The sequence below is a fragment of the Doryrhamphus excisus genome, linkage group LG4 (genome assembly GCF_037039965.1).
Source record: "Doryrhamphus excisus strain RoL-2023G ecotype Guam linkage group LG4, RoL_Dexc_Guam_v1.1, whole genome shotgun sequence".
Taxonomy (NCBI): Eukaryota; Metazoa; Chordata; class Actinopteri; order Syngnathiformes; family Syngnathidae; genus Doryrhamphus; species Doryrhamphus excisus.
Window position 1 is genome coordinate 10,150,909 of NC_136360.1, and position 20,854 is coordinate 10,171,762.

Sequence of the window (20,854 nt, forward strand, 5' to 3'; positions counted from 1 at the left end):
AGTCTCAACTAGCGGCTAAAGCAGAGCAAGGGAGCTCACCTCATTTCAACGTCATTCACAGGCATCAAATGGACATCCATTTTGTACACACTGAAGACAGTAATGATTATTGGGGGGTAGATAATTACTATACCAAAACCCTCACAAGATTAAAAAAAACAGCTCCTTAAAATTATAAGATTTGATTTTATGGACAATCAAATAAATGTGCCGACGTTTGAATTATTTATTCGGCTTCTCCACATGAAATATGTCAACTTTTTACGTAAATTCTCTCTCACAGGTGACCCCGCCCCTCCCTCCCTCCTTCTTGTCTCCCTCCCTCCTTACCGCCTCTCCTCCCTCACATCCATCCTCCCAGCATCCATAGGTTTTCTTCCAGGAAGCGAGGATGCTCTACAGGAATGCCTGCAAGATAGACCATTGTTTTTGTGTGTGACTATAAGGACGGGAGCTAGAAGAGAGGAAGAAGAGGGTGGCTATACACGACGAAGAAGAAGGACTGCGAGTTGCAGCCATGGCCGCGAAAGAGATCACCGCTTTCGGCTTCGTGTGTGTGAACAAGGACATGACAGGTGGGTCTTGTGGTCCGCCTTGCTGCGGACTCGAACCTCCTGCGTGGAGAGTCCGCACTCGCAGTTGTTGTCATGGCATCCCTTTTTTTCTGCATGCACGCTTGTGCAGAATGCATGGAGGGAAATATCTTCCTTTCAATAACATGCAGGTTCTTTAAAATAACATCTGCATTGGGCCGAAATTACGGGAAGAAATCACGGGAGCGTGGTTTTTAGGCAATATTGAGTTGATTCATTCATATATGGGTATATTATTTATATATATATGTGTGTGTGTGTGTTTTGTTTGTTCTTTTTTTATTTCGCCAGTAAGCCTTATGAAAGAGGATCCTCCTTCACAACCACTGGAGTGGTTGTTGTGGTGGTGGTTGTGGTGTGCTGAGGGGGCCCTGAGGCAGATGTTCAATGCATATGGCCAGCAATAATACCTGAGCAACGCCCCAAAGTGTTGTATTTTGGAGTATTTTATAATATTTTATAATAACCACTCATGGTGTGTTAATTACTCCTAATGGCTCTTGATGATTTAACCAAGCACTTCATTGAAGTCCTGGGTAGGCTTAGCAGGAGTGCTCAGGGTCTATAACCAAGGTTCCGGACTCCTGTAGGCCGGCACAAGGTCATTTATACACACACACATATATATATATATATATATATATATATATATATATATATATTTTATGGAGCAACATCATTGTCACATGTCAATTGTTGTCAACAAAACGTAGCCATATTGGATAAGCAAAAGAGGAAATGATTCACCATATTAGATATTTTTAATGTAAAACGGCGGAAGCTGTCTAGACCTCACAGCTAAAAGACCAGGGTTCAATTCCACCCTCGGCCATCTCTGTGTGGAGTTTGCATGTTCTCCCCGTGCATGCGTGGGTTTTCTCCGGGTACTCCGGTTTCCTCCCACATTCCAAAAACATGCTAGGTTAATTGGCGACTCCAAATTGTCCATAGGTATGAATGTGAGTGTGAATGGTTGTTTGTCTACGTATATGTGCCCTGTGATTGGCTGGCGACCAGTCCAGAGTGTACCCCGCCTCTCGCCCAAAGACAGCTGGGATAGGCTCCAGCACCCCCGCGACCCTCGTTAGGAAAAAGCGGTAGAAAATTAATGAATTAATTAATGAATATAAAACGGGATGTAGGGTAACATTCTGCATCTTCCTACTCCTTTTCAGCCATGTTGAATTGCACAAATATGAACATGTGATGTTCCTCAGCACCTTTTTCAGCATGTCTGGAACAAATAAACCATTACCATTACCATAATTTCCTGCCGTAAAAATAGAAAGTACCCCCCTGTTAATTACAAAAGCAGCTCAAGAGTGACATCTCTCCTCTTTACTATCTCTACTGAGAGTTGCAAATGTACATTCCATTCAAAGGCCAGCCTGTTGACAAATGATATCAAGTTGAGTTCACAAACATTTACGTGTCCCCTTGCATTAAAAGGACAATGTGCTGAAAAGCAATTACTAACATTACATCTCTCTTCCACCCACAGAAAGCATCAGGAAGATTATTGAGATGTCGTCCATCAAGTTCATTTGCGGAATTAAGCTCGACACCAAGGGTGGTAAAACAGAGGACAGAATTCTGGTAAGTCTGTCAGGTTTCTCATGGAGCTTGGTTGTGATTTTTATAGTTAAAGTCTGGATTGCTTGCTCATGTCAGCCATGTTTCCCCATCCCAGTCCAGTCCACTTCAACTCAGCACGGTACTGTTTGAAACTGTAAATCCAGGGCCTAGAGTTTGGACAGTTGGTTTTACAATTCAAAATACAGTAGAACTCCTTTATGCCTTTATCCCTTAAGTGGTTGATACAAAAATTGAAACTAACCATTGCGAATTTGTGCATATATGTTTGACTTTGAGAGTGGGTGATAAAAGATTTTTGAACTTACCAGTTTGTTGACATTGTTTTCTTTTTTTGTGTGTGTATTTTTAAACTGGATTCTGTTTTGGTATTATAGTTTATACTAATATTTTATAATTATTGTGATACCTACTCTGCATTGAAAAGGAAGTCACAATTTTTTTTTAATTGATAAATCGAGTAATCAAACGGTAGTTTTTACCGTTTGAAGTCACCTGAAGTCAATTAATTTCCCGGCCTCTATAAATTGACACGTGAATGCGTGTTTGTTTTCCTCGTCTCCTTTACCACACAAGCTGGATGACAAGAGGGTTCACTCTGCATCTGTCTGTGTGTTGGTGCTACACTGGAATGAACGGATAGACTGAAACCATGGAGGCAGTGTTATTAGTGAGTGTTCGCAGCAAGTTAGCCTTGTGAGCGAGCATATGCTAATGTGAATGAAGGCACAAAAGCAATGAGAATATTTTGGTTTTAAAAGAATGAACAATGGAGTGCATGAACATAGACAAACCGATATCACATTTGTTTGAAAGTAGTGACGTGGAAGAAGGGCAATACAACCAATTTGTATACACACCTCAAACACAACCATACTGTACAATTGTCCCAACTGGGAAAACAAAACAGCTGGAAGTGCAGCAGAGCCTTCATTCCGACAGTCAACGCTTACTGAGTAAATATAAACAAAAAGCAAAATGGTGCACGCTTACAGACAGTGTCGCTCACTACATTGCAAAAGAAATGCAACCTTTTGATGCAGTTGAAAAGCCAACATTTTCGGCACAAGTTAGAAATGTTAGACAGTCAGTACGAACTATCTGGGAGAATGTACATGTCACAAACAGCAATTCGTTGTGCAGCAAGCATCAGCTCTGAGAGAATGTTTAGCACAGCTGGTAACATTGCTACTCCAGAGAGATCCTGCCTTAAACCACACTTCAACATATTGGTGTTCCTTGCTCACAATCTGTCAAATTAAGTGGCTACAGATTTGCATATGACCTGTGGCTCGTCTGCACTTTCTTGCTGACTTGATGTTCTTTGTTTATCTGTTAAAAATAATACCTAATGATCAGTATTTATTCATTCATTCATTCATTGTCTACCGCCTATCCTCACAAGGGTTGTGGGGATGCTGGAGCCTATCCCAGCTGTCTTCAGGCGAGAGGCGGGGTACACCCTGAACTCACAGGGTACATATGAAGAGCTTGCAACCAAAAGGCGCTAAATCCATTTTGACTGATTTCGAGAAAATCAATGATTTTTAATTACGCACATGTCAATCTATTTGGTCATCAAGTTATATATAAATGAAAGAGCTATCAATATAGGTCATAAAAATGCATGCTATAAAAATCCTGCACACACCATGTATTTTATATATTTTTTTAAATTTTTTTTTTTTTCGGATTTAGCGTCTTTTGGCTGAAATGATGGATTTAGCGCCTTTTGGCTGAAATAAATTTTAAGTCACCTTTAACTTCTTCAATGGCATTGTTGTAAAAGAATGTAAGGTGCTTTAATGTGCTATGCTAATATAAATAAAATTTAAATAAAATGATAAAATTTTGTTAAGATATTATAGCACACATTAACATCATCCACATTCCATGATGACCAGCTTTAACACAACTCAACATACCCAATTATACAAGACAATGGTACAAGACATGTCATACATTGCAGGTGCATTCAACCTGTAGGCTGCAGTAGAGCGACACATGAAAAATAACAATTTGCAGACAATAATAAAAAATTTATTAAAAGCAGTGCTCATATTTGACTGCACCATGAAGGTGACAGTGACAAAAATAATCTCATTACAAACTCTTTACATTGTATGTTTTTTAGTACAAGTAAAATAATGTTTCTCATGAAAGTTGGAGGTGTCAAGATAGAGACATCACTTTTTTTCATATTTTTTTTAAATGATTTCAAGACCAAAATATGTGATTTGGATACACATGACAGAGGTCTATTAAACTCATGAAAAACATGCAACTTAGTGAAAATTGGATTTAGCGCCTTTTGGTTGCAAGCTCTTCATATAGACAAACAACCATTCACACTCACATACGTGTCATTAGTTATTGAAGTGCAATTTTGTTTACAATTTTGAGACTTGATACGGCATTTTATTTATTGCTTTTATTGTTGTGTGTGCATTTTATCGGTGTGTTGTTTGTAACAGAGACAGGATTTATTTTTATTGTATTTAGTTATGCATTTTATTTATTTGCTAAAAGAGACAGAGAGTCCATTTTATTATCAATGTACTTTTTGTCTTTTTTGTTTACTTATTATGTTGATGAATTTGATTTAAAAGCTCTTGGCAATTACAATGTTAAATACGAGAAATTAAAGTCTATTGCTTTTGATACAATGTACTCTCGTTATTATGCCATGTAATTAATGAAAAAATAGTCAAAAAATTAGTCAATAATATCGATTATCAACAACAGTTTAACAATAAGTCCAATAAAAGTACAATAAAAGTCCGTTAAAATTCGTCACGGTGACGGGCCTACTGTGTGCATATTTTAATGTAACTAGACAGTAGTTAACAATACTACAACACATGTCGACACAAACACATAAACAAATAAACCCTCAGATGGAGTATGGACGTCAACATAAATTGAAATGAATATGGATGTTTTGAAAATGCATATTTGTATTTTTGTCTATTAGCCTCTCATCATGTACACACCATTTTATATCTAATATATCACTACATTGCGACGTGATTTTTCAGGCTTCTGCTCAGCCAGTGAAGGCCATTTTATGTGGACATTTTTTAAACTCTAACACTAAGGTGGCACTTTTCAGTCAAAAAAAAAATGAGTTGCTGGATATTAGTGATTTAAGCAGGTTCCACTGCAGTGCAACTAGAAACTACGGAATCCATGCCACCATGAATGCTAACAAACAACAACAACGGAGGTGCCTGTTGGCCACAGTAAGGAGACATTGTATCCAAGAGGACACTGAGGGCAGCAAGAAAATGGAATACTGAAGTAAGGTGGAGACTGTGGAGTACAGAGTACTGCAGTAGTAGCATGGTAGTAGTAGTGCCGGTGGGTTTTCTGGGTGAGTGGATGACTGTCAGCCCTACAGTGGAATCAGTGGAGGGGGCTGAGTGGTTCACAGTATTTTATTCCGGGTCTGTTTCATCTGGGAATATGGGGCAGAGATGCAAGATCTCTTTTTTTCCAGGAGTGAAGCAGTGCCAGCTATCTAGATTCAATCTAGGGCAACCAGCTTGCTCTCTATGAACTTGGGGCAGGAAGCAGAAAGGATGAAGGGATACTTCCACATCTATCACAGCTTTTATGTATGTATGGGAATTAGATCAGGGTTTATAGAACTTCAGTTCGACGGCAAGGAAAGTCAGTTTTGTTTTTATAAAATTAAACCTACAGTAGCCCCCGTTGGCCTTCCTGCAAACCCCAGTAGAGCCAATGAGCTTTCATCCCAGGCCGAGCATATCTAGCCTTTGGCAGCTTTTTGCTCCATGGATGTGTTAATGATTCATCATGTGGCAAGAGCAGACAGTTAAGTTTTTTTGGGGGGGTTGCATGTGCTTCCTTTCATTTTCCCACTTTGATATGTCTATCTAGCATAAAACTCCTCCAAATAATCTTCCTCCAGGGCACCTCTCATTTACTGCTTCCTCTTTTGAACAGGTGAAGCTGAAATTATGCCGCCCCTGCTGTGCTAGCGTGGTAGAACTTTAGCATTAGATCTGAGCTTGATCAGTTGCGCTGGCTAAATGTGCGTTCGTGTCGTGCACCAACGCCACAAGAATATCTGGTGGGCGGATTGGGAGTGCAAAGTCAGTTGAGTCAAAGCTCAGGGTGGAGGTTACGATCTGTGATCATGTTTGACACATATAAGAATGGAGACGAGCTTTCAGAAGAGTTCGCTTCTGTCATAGTAGTAGTGGTGGTGGTGGTAATGATGTCCCTCCTGCTGCGTCTGCATGCTTTATATCCACTTACTCTTAACTATACCTCCAACTGCCGACTCATTACTGTAATGTGATACAATCAGCTGTAATCGACCCTGTTTATGTATTGAGCGGGCTTCTCTTGCAAGCACTCCGCCTCAGAAGACAATAGACAAGAAACACAGAAGGAAACCAATACAAACACATTTGGGAAGCCGCTCTGTGAATAAGCTAAAAAACACCCGCTGTGCCACATCATTGTCCTTTTCTAAATACAGTAATCCCTCGCCAATTTGCGCTTCAAGTTTTGTGGCTTCATTCTATCACGATTTCCGCTATCCTCACTAGTTTCGCGGGTATGCTGGAGCCTATCCCAGGTGTTGTCGGGTGAGAGGAGAGGTACAACCTGGACTGGTCGCCAGCCAATCACAGGACACATGAAAACTCTAAACTAAAATACAAATATAAGGCATACAGAAGACGTGATGATATGTAGTATTCTGCACTGGACACTACGTGTCAGTAATGTTACTGTAATGTTCAGTGAGACACACAAGCACCAACAAACAATTAGGGCAGGTTGAATTTGAGTTTAAAAACACAATAAAAGCACAATAATCCCTAATAAAAACCCAGCTCTGAATCCCCAACATCACTTCCTGTCCACACCCCTACTGAGCTCCCCTAGCATCTGAATACACACAAGCATGTGTTTTAACTTGTGTCTTAAATGGTTTATTTTCTGTTATTATGTCTGCAGTATTGGGTAAAATGATGTGTTGATGTTGTGTTAATGTGTTGAGGGCTCTGATAATGACCAGTCATTATCATTATAATGATAAGTATGAAAACATTTGATTTATAAATAAGGAATCCTGCAATGTGGAAAATCACTTATCAGGGCTGGAATCAATCAACCACAATAGGGAAGGTATATGATTAAATGTATATCCACCTGCTGCTATTCAAAATTTTTGTTTGGTAGTGTCCAGTGAGATTTTTCTAGTGTCTTTGTCTCAAGAAAACGTTTGTAAATACTGCATTGAAGATGCTAAAACAAAGACAATGAATGCCAAAATAATAATGAATTGATTGTAATTTTTATAGTATGCCGACATGTGCTAAACGGTGATGGCAAGTGAAAGCAGCAAAACAGTTCTAATGTGGTACTTGGTGTAAAAAGACCACTGGTGTATGGTATCAGCCATTTCACAGATGTCACAAGATGGAGATATAATGCAAATGATACCACAAACCACACTTTTTCTGCCTGAATCTATCAACGACAGGCAACACATCGCCAACCCAGAGGGCTTTTAGTGGGATCAATACAGTATGTGAACATGGAAAGAAAGAAAGAGTGCAGTCATTTTTGTTGTCTTGTATATTGTACAGATCATCCTATCCCTCCCATTATATCCATTAAAAGCCAGTGACTGTTTTCTTTAGGATTGTGGAGCAAAGTTTTGCCTCGTTTATCAATCTGTCAATAGGTGCTGACCACGTGGCGTCTCTACTTCCTGGCGCCCAAGATTCCCGCCAAGGTACACTTTTTCCTAGGTTGAAGCAAATTTTCATCATCTTTACTGGAATCTAACTTAATATTTAATGACAGGTCGAGTCCACATTTAACTTCTTGGAGATCCGAGCTTTGAATTCTCACCCTGAACACCAGGTAAATTAGGATTGAGCTTCGTCCCTGTTGCTTTGTTGAATAAAGATAACACACCCATAAGATTCAATGCAAAAGCTGGATCCAATATTCTGCCATTGAAACCAAAATGCACAGTTTTGCTTGGCACTGTCATTAAAACAATATGTTTGTTATGATTTTAATAAGCTCCATGCAAAATGTCAAAACTACAGTCGAAGCTCTTCTCATTGATAATACTCATTCTGCCTTAAAACAAAGGATTTTTTAATGCAAATCTTGCACTGGGTGTCATTATATTGTGTAAGGTACACCTAGTGTACAGAATGTTTGTTGCATGTTCCACGCAGGTCAGCATCGACACTGACAAGTCCAGCTGCTCCCTGAGGTTCGAGTCACGTGACCACCTCAACCATGTGGTCAGCCACATCAACTACGCTCTCTCTCGAATATTCAACAACTCTGTATTTGCGTAAGTATCACTGTATGAAAATTAAATGCTAAATGAAACAGTCCACAGCTTACCTCTCGCATGTTTTCTTGCCTTATGCAGCCCATCCATCTGCCACTCGGACAGCGACCTTTCCGACGGCAGCAGGAAGTATTCACCCAGTTCGGAGACGTCGGTGGAAACCCAGCGGGCATGCGGTAAAAGAAATATTAAACACATACAAACACATTAGGGCTCACTTTTGTTAGATACTGTTTCTCTCACTCCCAGATGTTCTTTTTCACAAATATGAAATACATTTGTTGCTACCCTCAGGAGGCTTTTCAGAGACGTACGCCGCATTGTGCGACTATAATAGCATCAGCTGCAAAGAGGAAGTGCAGTGGGTAAGAGTTGCGTCTCTCTTGAGGTGCTTTGATGCCGCATGTCTCCCCATGGGTTCATGGCTAATGTCGCCCTCTAGGACGTGGACACCATCTACCACTCCCAAGACAACCGAGAGTTCAACCTGATGGACTTCAGCCACCTGGAAAGCAGGTAGAATTGTGGAAAAATGGCAAAAGCAAAATCAGACACTGTTACAGTAGATCTCCACTTTCTGCAGAGGTGATCTTCCAAGACCCCTACGATTGGTGAAGAAAACTACATTACCCAGACAAAAAATACTAAAAATGCTCTGATCGGCCACTGATCAGTATCAGCCCTTTTTTGTGAAAAATCATGCCGACAGCGATCCCTGCATGCAGTGTAGTGTCTTGCCCTTACTAACTCCCACTTTCCTTCACTATGCGCAGGAGTGACAAAACGAAAACAATCATGTCTGCCGTATGTAACTTACAGTACCTGCCAACACATGCCATGAAAACTTGCAGGGGTAGCACATACAAAATCTTTAATGCAATACGACATTTGAACAATGAACACTTGACAGAGTATGGTGAGTTTTCAAGGCTCAGGTGTGACCATCAGTATAGCAGCTAACGCAGCCACATGGACAATTGTCGCCCGAATGTGCATGATAATCAGATTGCTAACCTGAAAAACAATCAAACTTATCCAGAGAGATGACCAGCTATTCATTTTATTAGCAATTACCTGTTTTGGTGGCCACCTGGCAGGCACCTTGGAATTGTCCTGACTTTTCCCCTGTGTAGGCCACCCCTGACCAATCATAAATAAATTGAAAATGTATAATTAATTCATGTGATCATAATTGGCCAATTTCAGTCCTGAATGATCGGTATTGGAATTGGTATGAAACCCTGATTGGAACATCCCTCAATTTTTACATATTAACAAACAATTACATATACATCATATGTTATATGTACATACATATAATACACAGTAACGTCACATCTTGTCAAAGCATCTTCCTGCTGGAAAATGTTGAGTGAATTGACTTGTGAGACAACACCCTCTGTTGGATTCATTGATGCAGTACTCCTTTTTTTCCCTGCATAGAGAGCCATAAAACCACTTTCTAATTTGGTATACCATGAATGAAAATCCCAATTATTTACAGTTTAATGCAGAATGAATAGGTGGGCAGTCACTGTAATTTCGAAAGGTGCCACTGTGTTTATCTGATGGTTGTCCTCGGCAGGGATTTGGCGGTGATTGTAGCTTCGGTGGCATACAACACGTGGTTCACTAAGCTGTACTGCAAAGATCTACGATTGGTAAGTGGCAGCTAAGTTACAGCTCTTTGTTCCAGGGAAGCTGACGCGTTATGTGTTGAATGTTGTCAGGGGTCAGAAGTCACGGAGCAGGTCCTGCACACAGTGAGCAAATCATCCAGCTTGGAGGAGATCACACTGGAGAACGCCGGGTTAAAATCGTAAGCGTGAAAACCTTTATTTGTTTTTTGTCTCTATGGTTTCACAGGTGACCTATAAAAACCTACTGCAAATATTTAAAAAAATTAAATAATAATAATTAAAAAATAGATAGTTATATAGTACATTGGCGTGTCCTATTCTTTTTCCCATGACATTTTTGGTGTTTTGGTAGCGTTCTGAATGCTTTACTAGCATACATGTAATACAGACATTGTCCACGTTTTATAATCATGAGACCACTGGTCAACAATTTATGGACAATTACTAAGTTGTGCCTGTGCCCTGCAACCAATCTTGCTTAAATCTTGTCAGTTCTCTAAATGTAAGTGCCAAATTTTGTGGCGATTTGGCTAAAAACCCTAAAGTCACAGCAGTTGTTTGAAAATTTCAAATCAATCCAACTTTGGGAATTGACAACACTACCATGTGGCGTATTTGTTAAAGAAATAATAGCACAGGCAGGATACCAGACCCAGGAGTAGAAGTGTTAGCTCTAAAGTAGGACCAATGGGTAGAGAGAGTGATTAAGAGCTTAATAAAATCATCAAAAATCTGTTTCAACTTTCATATATCTTAAGGGATATCATATCACCCCTTCTTAGCCTCGTGTTAGCATAGCAACCGGAACTGGAAGTCATTGTCCCCCAGCTCTGTTGGCCATCTGTGATGTCATTGGCAGTTGACATTCTTTGCTAACAAACGCAGTTATGGCACAACTTATTGATCACGGCTGCAAAGTAACCCACGATGGAGCAAGAGAAGGTTGCCAGCATTTGATATAGACGCTGGGAAACCCTATGGAATTTAAAAAAAATAACTCGTAGCAAAACACAAAGGCGGTTCATTTATCCCTTTTATTTGTCATTTATATCAATTACAAATAGCTTTCTGCGTCTAAACATATGAAAAAGTGTTTTGTGTTAACATTTGTGAGCGTGCGGAAGGGATTAATAATTGCATTTACATTATTTCTTATTTGAAAATTTGATTTGGTTAGAGTCGGTTTTGAATCAGACCTTCTAGAACCAAGGTTCCACTGTATTGCCTCATAGGCCAGCCCGCTCTGATTTGGGTGTAGTCCATTAAGGAATACAACAATCCTGGAAATTTTAATTGTCTCATCTCATAATAGGCATGAAAGGTGTGGCTGGCTTGTGTTAGTTATTTAGTGAGACCCTAAACGTGTTGCCTCTGCAGAGACTTCCCACAGAAGATGTCGGCTGCTCTGTCTGAGAACCCCGCCTCTGTCATCCACTCGCTCAACCTGGCCCACAATTCTCTGGACAACCAAGGTAGGGAGGTGGAAGTAACCAATCATCGTTTTTACATTTTCAACGTCTGATAAGAAAGGAAAAAATTGAAAAAGCAATGGAATGTCACTGCAGGAGGCGCTTGGGCCCTTGGGCTCTTGTTATCAAAACACTCCAGAGCTAAATGCGCCTGATGAACTGACTGTCACCATGCATGGCGGCCTCCGTCACCACCAGTGTGTGACTGTGGGTGTTAATGTGTGACTGGCTGAACAGGAGGCAACACTATCAGACATGTTGTGTAAATGTCCTATCACCTTCTGGCTGCAGGCATGGCCAACCTAATCCAGCAGATATGTCGCCTCAGCAAGGGTCTCCGCCTCCTCAACCTATCCAAGACCTCGCTCACCTCCAAAGGTTTGTCAAGAAGCAGCTTTTGCTGTGTTTTTGTGATATCCTGCAGCTTCATATCGATCAAGAAGGTTGAAATGTGGAAGTTAACAGAAAGTGAAAGCCGCAGGATAGACAAGACAGGAATAGAGTGCGACTGCATTAGAGCAAGGCCGTATTTTGTCAATTTGGGGCCCAAAGCAAAACTAGTCATTGGTGCCCACCACATCCTTTTTTTTCCAAATTGATTTTAATTTTTAGTAAATGTGAATATGTAATTCAGGACACCTTTTCCTTGTTTTTGACATCTGTTACATTTATCTGTAAGCTTAAGTTGCTAGTTATGTTTATATACCCCTCCAAAATTAATTAATTCATTCATTTCATTCACTCCATAAAGCTGCTTTTGGATTTGCAGTAATTCCTTGTTTATCATGGTTAATTGGTTCCAGAGTCCTCTAGACATGAAATAACACCCCATAGTCATTTTTTACAGAGAAAACATATCTACTGTATATTTATATTATGTTCAGGGGAGCAGATGGGGAATGATGTTGGGGTTTAGCTTGGTGTAGGTTACAGTAGCACATGTTAGGGATTATTGTCCCTGCTGTGACGTAAAACAAACTGCAATAAAGCCTGTTCCTGTTCCGGCAATCTAATGTGGTGCTTGTGTGTCTCACCATGTGTCTCACAGTACAGTAACAATGCAGACACCTAGTGACCAGTGTAGAATACTATATATCATCACAAGATCTTTGAATGTGTCATCAGAACGCCTGAATTTCTTTTTTAGTTTAGTTAAATGCTTGTAATTGTGTAAAATTAGCTTAAATATGTATATTTTGGACTAATAATGGGCCTACTCAACCACAAAAAAGTATGATTCATTTGAGGTGGTTCGATTCCCCGCTCTGGCATCTCTGGGTGAAGTTCTCCCCATGCGTGGGTTTTCTCCGGGTACTCCGGTTTCCTCCCACATTCCAAAAACATGCTAGGTTAATTGGCGACTCAAAATTGTCCATAGGTATGAATGTGAGTGTGAATGGTCGTTTGGCGAGCAGTCCAGGGTGTACCCCGCCTCGCGCCCAAAGACAGCTGATAGGCTCCAGCACGCCCGCGACCCTCGTGAGGATAAGTGGTACAGAAAATTGATGGATGGATGGATAAAGGAGTGAGGGATTACTGTATTGTATTGTACTGTATTGCATCTAAAAAAAAAAAACCGTGTGGGCATGGCTGGCTGGTATATGCAATTTCCGGACCAATGACAATGCTCCATGAAATCTGCCTGGCAACCAGTGGTCAGGAAAAAGAATACAAGCATTTCTGCTGATAAACTGTACGTAGTTGCATCTTTGCAAAAACTGACAAGCTTGTATCTCCTAGTTGTGCCCTTTTTAATGTGAAAAAGAATATTGGCTGTTTTTCTGATACAAAAGTATGGAAATTTTCCTGACAAAATGGCAAAAACCTGAGCCCCACCTTTTCTGTATAAAATGTCACTGATCAGGATACATCAGGTTAGATGAAAGCAGAGTAAAACTGTCATTACACATCTACCACATCTACCTTTACCCTCAGGGTTGATGTCGCTCTCTCTGGCTCTGAACTCCAGCGACGAGTACTCCAACTCACTCCTACATCTGGACCTGAGCAAGAACCCAGGGGTCCTTTCTGGTGATGATGCCTCGGTAAGGAGGTGCAGTGCACCTGGAAATGCGTTCAATTCAGGCACTTTTCCATCATCACACGACGACTCAGTGCATGTGTCTCTCTGTGTTTGCAGAGCTTGTATCTCTTCCTGTCGCAGCCCAACTGCCTGGTGCATTTGGACCTGTCAGGCACAGATTGCTGTGTGGACTCAGTAAGGCTTTCATGGCGGTGCTTTCAAAAGAAATGCATCTGTCGAATCGGATTAACTGTCCCCCTCCCCATCTCACGCAGCTATTTGGGGCTCTTCTGAGGGGGTGCTGTGCTGATCTCGCCTTTCTGAATCTTTCCAAAAACTCCTTCTCCCACAGGTTAGTCCCATATTTGTAGAGGCCTCGGCACTGAAGGCTTAAACCTGGGGAGAACTTCATCTGTCCTGATCTCCTCATTCTGTCGTGATTTACCTCCCAGACTGAGAACAAAACAAAACAAACATACACCTTAAAGTTAAAGTGGGTGTTTTTTGTAGAGTGCATTGAAATTTCAAGTCAAACTTCGAGGTTTTCATCACAGTGTGTTACCATGCAGTGTATTTTTTCAGTAAAATAATAGCACAAGCAACAAAGTTTCACCCTTTTGTGTGAAGTGGTTCAAAAGTAGAAGAGTCAGCCGTAAATTAGGACACCAAATGGGTGGACAAACCTTCCTGATTGTTAACAAACATATATCAGTTAAAAAAGGACTTCATAACAAATATGCTTTAATGAAAAATCATAAATGTGAAAATTGTGTGTTTTTGTCCCTATGGGTGCGGTTAGAGAGCTCTCAGTATGCATGAATATTTAAGTAGCGTCAGCCATCATTTGACCTCACACATCGGCTGTCTTTGCATCTTTTGTATGCCGTGTGTGCGCTCTGCACTCAGCATGTCAACAACGCCCGTAGGCCCACTTTCATCCATTTCCCTCCATTAGTCCCTCTTACTGTTCTTTGTTGCTGTTTCATCCAACAGAAAAGCAAAGGACACACTGCCTTCATTCCGTCAGTTCTTCAGCTCCGCCTTCAGTCTCACCCACGTCAACATGGCCGCCATGAAAATGCCCCCAGAAGTCCTCAGGTACTCACCGCCATTTCCACTTTTCTTTGATTCTGTGAGGTGAGAAATTATTTCAGGAACATCACAACACATCAGGACAAAGAACACAAAGAGCGTTGGTTGTTCATAGTTCATGGCGGTGGCCATGACGAACTCGTTGCAGCAAAGCATCATTTCCAGAAGTGACACAAGTAGAGTTACACCTCTCAGCTACACAAACATAGCGGTGTACGGGACAGAGGATGCTTACAGTAATTATAGCAAAAATTTAAGAGACGTGTCAATAGTTTTTAAGAAGAAAAGAAGAGACAAACATTTGGAGATGAGATAGAGAACTTGCAGAACTTGCAGATGGAGATTGGTCACCTTCACACAGAATACTGAGTGTATATTACTCTGGAGTTGCTTATCTTTCAATTATTGTTTTAAATCAGATTTTTTATTAGCGTATATTTTGTTGTCGCACGGCATCCACCATCAACAACTAGGAAAAGATGTTTATATAACATGTGTAATGTTTTGCAGCCTTGTCACTATGGTAAAATAGTGTTTAGAATACTATATGTAAACACATGACTTACTCCGTTTTGTGGCAACTTTGATGTGGTAGTCATTCTTTGTTTCCCTTTTATCAGTTGGTAGTATTGTGCTGTCCTTTTTCAAAACACATTTATACAGTACTTACAAGCCAAATGCTTCTTGTAAAGATGTTCCTTCGAAGCAGTTATCAGTGAAATGAACACTGCAAAAAAATAACTTGAGGTGGGTTTCCATCTGTCTCACGTTCTTAGCACTTGCTTCCTCTTCTGAAAAAGAAAACAAACTTTGAGTATAAATTGGATACTGTAAACATGCAGCAGCAACACGACATTTTGGCATGAATACTATTTTTATGAAAAATATACAGAACAAAGTCGACAGGCTACTGTTTGTTTACTTGTCTTTAGCTGAGAGGTCTTACGCCCCTGATGTCGCTTCCGGAAATTACGCTTTGCTGCAACAATGCGTTTGCCATGGCTGGCGCCATAACTATAAACTTTGTGAATTTCGCGTTAGTTTTCAAAAAACGCACAATGTAAAACATAATTACAAAAAATATATGAAATATTTGAATACAATTTATAAATCATGTCAGTGATCCTTTAACGTTTCAAGATCAACAGTACTGAGTTTCTTTCTCCTGGCTCCACAGGGCTCTCCTAGCGGGCTTAACATCCAACCCCCACATCAACGACCTCCACCTGGACATCAGCGGTTGTGAGGTAGGCGTCCACATTGAAACATGCAAGTGGGGAAAATCATTGGCTGATTTTAAGAAATAGGAATAGGAAATAGGAATTTCAACAGTTTGCTTTTAGTAAGCCCTACCCGGAATATGCTGTGTTGCCTGTCCGTAGCTTTAATGCTAATGATCTGTGTTTGGACACTAAAACATGCACTAACATGGGGGCAGACTCCTTGAAGGTTCACCCCTGTTCCATATTTTCACCATTTGTGAATAACGTCTGCTACTGTGGTTTGCTGGAGTCCCTAAACTGTAGAAATGGCTTTTTAACTTTTTCCAGACTGATTTCAATGAATCTCGGTTTTGTTTTAAAAGGGGAAAATATTTTTTTCACACATGCATGTTGTGTTCAGTTGTGTTGTCTTTGATTGATATTTATATTTTTTGATTATCTGAAACATTTAAGTGTGACAAACGTGACAATGATGATATAAATACATGAATAACTCCAAAAGTTACCCTCAATGAATAAGTCTGTGTTGTTTGTCCCTTTCATCCTCTGCTTGTCTTCTCTCCTTAGCTACGATCTGCAGGAGCGGCTGTTCTACAGGAGCTCTTCCCCAGAGTCTCCTCCATTGGCACTCTAGATATCTCCGACAACGGTACACCGGTGACATGAGGCGATACCTCTCTATCCTCTGACCTTGAGTTTAGTCCTCCTTGTTTGGTCCTATTGCTGAGCTGTGCTTGTGTTGATAGGTTTGGATGCAGACTTGCTCACGGTGCTGCCAGCCCTATCCAGACACCCTTCCCTGAAACACCTTCATCTCGGCAAGAACTTCAACATCAAAAACAGGTGCTGCCAGTGCTGCTTTCATGCGGTTATTTGCGTCTTGATTGTGCGCATGCATGCATGCAAAAAAAGAGAAAAACAAAACATGGGGGCACAGCATATGCCAGCCTGATTAACAGCTCTGTTCACTCTACTTCACTATTTTATATGCCGCTGCTCTGAGTGCAGCTGCAGGAAATGGTAATAATTAACGTCAGCTGATTCAGTCTCACATCTTACATCCGCAGGGTTCTGGATGAAGTCCTGCAGAAACTGGTGCAACTCATACAAGAGGAGGAATGTGTGAGTGAGGACGGCATAACCATATCATATCTTTGTGTACGGGTGTGACAGAAGATAGCATACATGACTTATTGGTTTCTTCTCCCTCTGGTCAAGCATTTTCTAATGAACACTACTGCCGGTTGGATATACTGTATACACCATTAAACCACTATATGTACAGGTTTTATTGCAGGGTCGATTTACTATGCACTGAAAATTACTGTAACTACAGCTCCCCAGTGCTGGCAGCACTCGTGTAGCCCAAGAATGACGCTACCACTGGCATGCCGACTGTAGGCGGAACGCAATTCTCTTGCCACTCACTTGTGTTGCTGGCTATTTAGAAAAAAAAGGCTAGGTGTTGACTCATTTTCATCCATCCATCCATTTTCTATGGTGCTTATCCTCATTAGAATTGCAGGGGTATGCTGGACCCTATCTCAGCTGACTTCGGGCGAGAAGCGGGGTACACCCTGGACTGGTCGCCAGCCAATCACAGGGCACATTTAGACAAACAACCATTCACACTCACATTCATACCTATGGACAATTTGGGGTCGCCAATTCACTTGGGGAGAACATGCAAATTTCACACAGAGATGCCCAAGCAGAAAATGGAACCCAGATCTTCCCAAGACTGTGTGGCCAGAGCCAGCCCAAGGCATAAGCAAACTAAGCACCTTCTTAGGACCCCTTGACCACTAGGGGGCACCCAATTAACTTCAAAACAAATAATAATTATTTTGTTATAGAGGGCCCCAAAATCACATTTTGCTTAGGGCTAACCACCCAGCACCGTGCTGGATAGCAAAGCCATACTGCTATACACACTATACATTGGCTACTCCGAAGTACAGTATATTCATCTATATTGTATTGTCCATTCACAAGATACACTGTAACAAAAATGCAACATTAATTATTGCTGTGTTTGCCCCTTCTCTATATCACTGCACACACAGAGTCAATAATTCATACATGCAGTATGTGAAGTCATGTTGACGCATGCTTCAAATGTAGTTCCTGTGTTCATCTCCAGGCTCTGCAGACTCTGTCGCTCACCGACTCGCGTCTCCGCTCTCGAGGCACGGTCCTGGTCAACGCTCTGGGCAGCAACACCTGCCTGAGAAAAGTGGATCTGAGTGGAAACAACATGGACGACATCGGCGCCAAGATGCTGAGCAAAGCCCTGCAGATCAACACCACATTACGGTAAAGCAATGTACTATATGGTGAAGGGCTGTACTGTAGTTACACACACAGCAGGATTGGCTTATTTAAAGAGGGATGTGGTAGTGTTCAACACGACTTCTGCCCTGCAGGAGTGTGACATGGGATCGCAACAACACCTCCGCATCAGGATTTCTGGATGTAGCCCGAGCACTTGAACAGTAAGAATAAACATGTGCTTTTCTGTGTTTATTTATATAGACAAACACCCACAACAAACCAACAATTTGTCATAAATTGCAATTTGTCATAATTTGTCCCTGTTTGGTCCCAAAAACTCAGAAGCACAGTTTTCCATTGAAATCGTGACAACAAAAAATGCAAGTCAAAGATCCTCTATCTGGCAGGAGCACTCTGCTGTTCTTAAAAACCTACTACAAAAACACTAGTCAAAGATCCTCTATATACTATAGTAGGAGAACTCTGTTGTTTTTAACTACCTACTGCAAAAACACTTGTCAAAGATCCTCTATATGGCAAGAGCACAGCAAAAAAAAAACACTCATCCAAGATCCTCTATGTGACAGGGGTGTTCTGCTGTTTTTAGGAATCTGTAGCTCTGCGTTAAAGGATTATCTTCACAAATATGTTTGCTTTTTCTTTGGCTTTTTGGGTGTTTTTGTTGATGCCATCTGAAAGTAGATGTAGTAATACCAGATAAACTATTTGGCCTTTAAGATAGATGCGGCCTCAGTTCAAATTGGCAACATGAGCCCCGCAAATAGTTCCTGCCCACTCTGCTATCTTCAAACGTTCAGGCTTTCCTTCAGGCCATTGAGGACAGTACTTGAAGAGAACATTACTCTGTAGCGAAGGGGCTATTGAAGTTTCCCTACCCTCAAACATGGAGGCAACCGTGGAGTGACGGCTTTAAATGTTGACCAAAGAATGATTTTCCCACACATTCACTGCTGAGGTGCTCTTGAGCAAAGTGCACGTATTAAATGCAAGTAAGTGATTGAATTGTGACAATTAGATTATGCAATAATATTCTCTCCTCTCGCAGTAATTTCACCCTGCAGTATATGCCTCTTCCTCTGAGTGACATCAGCCAGGCGTACCGTAGCACCCCTGAGAGGACGGAGCAGGCATTGACCAAGGTGAGGGGCCGCCCCCCCTGGTTAAGTGCTCTGCCTCTGACTGCAGAGCCTAACTCCTTGTTCCCTCACTCATACGCAGATCCAGCGGGCATTAGTGAGGAACAATCAGACTCAGCGCTTTTCCCAGCGTCAGGCTCTGCGGCTGCACCAAGGCCTGGTCACCAGCACCGCCGAGCAGGTAGCGCTGGTGTTTAGTTGGGGGGGTTTATTTGGAACAAACTGCAGAGTGGATAATTCTCTTACTGTTGGTAGGCTAGGATAACTATGAAGCAGCTCCAGGCTGCATTTTACAATGTGTAGCGAAGCCTGTTTATTTTTATTTTTTCACAAAGTGGTGGGTGTATACATCTAGCGAGGGGCGGGTCACAGGCTGAATTATGTCAATGAGAAAGCTTTTCCTTCATGACATCATCTTCACAAGCGAATGTTCTCAGGACACATATAGTATTACTGTTATTACCTTTAACTCTCCTGCCCACCTGTTTGTGTTTCTGAGGTGATGGAGCGGCTGTGTGCACGTGTCCAGCAGCAGGTGTGCATGCTGCGAGGTGTTGGAGAGGTGGAGGACATTCAAGCTGCCAAACAAGTGCTGAAAGAGGCCAGGAATTCCCGTGCGGTGAGAAATGAGAAATTCACAAAGGGTGTCCATGTCTGCTTGTGTCATTGGCAAAAAAATTATTGCATACTTCCTCCTCAAGCTGTACCCCTCACTGTGCGAGCTGGCCCACGTCCTGTCCGTAGATGGGCCAGTGCGTCAGAAGCTGGACTCGCTGGCTGGTGATCTTGCCAAAGCTGCAGACAAAGAGCTTCAGGTGCCTTTCATAGTTTCTTTATACCATCATAAGTTAATAAAGCGACTATACTAAGTAAGTGGTGGCATCCTATGCAGGTGATTGTCGACTCCATGGTGTCTCTCTGCCGTGAGCTTTGTCCTTTGTCATCTGCTGCAGCAGAACAGCTAAGCCCGCCGCTTTCATCTGTCTCAGAGCGTGTGTCCATCCCACGCTCCGCCATCCGCACGGCCCTGACGGAACGAGCAGCGCAGGACATTCACCGAGCTTTAGAGTAAGACGGGTTGACTAGGTCTGTAAAGAACATTGGCATTAACAGCTGATATTGTTATGAGCATTTGACAGCACGATCTAGCTTGGCATGCGCTTTAAAGTGTGAGTTGGTAGCTGAGCAGTTTGCTCCTTACAGCTATTAAAATGTTTTGGTTGTTGCTCCCGAGTCAAAATAACGTTTTATATAAAATTAGTTCTGTTCTATCAAGGCCCACTTGCAATTAACCCCCCGTCCTCCTTGCAGTTTCGGTAAGTTACTGTATGGTCTTAATGGTGGTAGCTCATTTGGGTTGGGATTTGGTATTGAGTATCTGTGAGAAATAAGAGACAAATTGTAGACCACCAGGACTAGTTATAACAATCATTTT

At 41.5% G+C, this 20,854-nt stretch overlaps 1 protein-coding gene and 2 long non-coding RNA genes across 8 annotated transcripts in view; 1 reads left to right on the top strand and 2 right to left on the bottom strand.

Moving 5' to 3' along the window:
• Positions 1–336: 336 nt before the first annotated feature.
• Positions 337–20,854, top strand: part of LOC131129115 (capping protein, Arp2/3 and myosin-I linker protein 3-like) — a 28,505-nt gene continuing 7,987 nt past the window's right edge. For both annotated transcript variants that reach the window (XM_058072279.2, XM_058072280.2), the window contains exons 1-27: positions 337–575; positions 2,095–2,189; positions 7,912–7,962; positions 8,034–8,093; positions 8,420–8,541; positions 8,623–8,717; positions 8,836–8,906; positions 8,984–9,057; positions 10,127–10,202; positions 10,272–10,360; positions 11,559–11,653; positions 11,942–12,028; positions 13,586–13,695; positions 13,791–13,868; positions 13,949–14,025; positions 14,667–14,771; positions 15,943–16,012; positions 16,556–16,637; positions 16,735–16,831; positions 17,056–17,110; positions 18,132–18,304; positions 18,415–18,483; positions 19,329–19,422; positions 19,502–19,600; positions 19,919–20,038; positions 20,121–20,234; positions 20,312–20,487. In XM_058072279.2, coding sequence (XP_057928262.2) covers positions 518–575; positions 2,095–2,189; positions 7,912–7,962; positions 8,034–8,093; positions 8,420–8,541; positions 8,623–8,717; positions 8,836–8,906; positions 8,984–9,057; positions 10,127–10,202; positions 10,272–10,360; positions 11,559–11,653; positions 11,942–12,028; positions 13,586–13,695; positions 13,791–13,868; positions 13,949–14,025; positions 14,667–14,771; positions 15,943–16,012; positions 16,556–16,637; positions 16,735–16,831; positions 17,056–17,110; positions 18,132–18,304; positions 18,415–18,483; positions 19,329–19,422; positions 19,502–19,600; positions 19,919–20,038; positions 20,121–20,234; positions 20,312–20,487 — 2,492 coding nt within the window. In that variant the 5' untranslated portion in view covers positions 337–517. The remainder of the gene's footprint in view (positions 576–2,094; positions 2,190–7,911; positions 7,963–8,033; positions 8,094–8,419; positions 8,542–8,622; positions 8,718–8,835; positions 8,907–8,983; positions 9,058–10,126; positions 10,203–10,271; positions 10,361–11,558; positions 11,654–11,941; positions 12,029–13,585; positions 13,696–13,790; positions 13,869–13,948; positions 14,026–14,666; positions 14,772–15,942; positions 16,013–16,555; positions 16,638–16,734; positions 16,832–17,055; positions 17,111–18,131; positions 18,305–18,414; positions 18,484–19,328; positions 19,423–19,501; positions 19,601–19,918; positions 20,039–20,120; positions 20,235–20,311; positions 20,488–20,854) is intronic.
• LOC131129120 (uncharacterized) lies at positions 12,790–17,259 on the bottom strand. Of its 5 annotated transcripts, none has more exons than XR_013627277.1 (4): positions 16,679–17,259; positions 15,436–15,556; positions 14,287–14,803; positions 12,790–14,126 (listed from the first exon to the last, which is right to left on the bottom strand). It is a non-coding gene; the product is annotated as an uncharacterized LOC131129120 (long non-coding RNA). The 5 variants fall into 5 exon arrangements; XR_013627275.1 differs by having other exon boundaries at positions 16,495–17,259; XR_013627274.1 differs by lacking the exon at positions 16,679–17,259 and adding an exon at positions 15,917–16,138.
• LOC144898358 (uncharacterized) lies at positions 17,867–20,631 on the bottom strand. Its single transcript, XR_013627278.1, has 4 exons — positions 20,286–20,631; positions 20,109–20,214; positions 19,883–20,011; positions 17,867–18,215 (listed from the first exon to the last, which is right to left on the bottom strand). It is a non-coding gene; the product is annotated as an uncharacterized LOC144898358 (long non-coding RNA).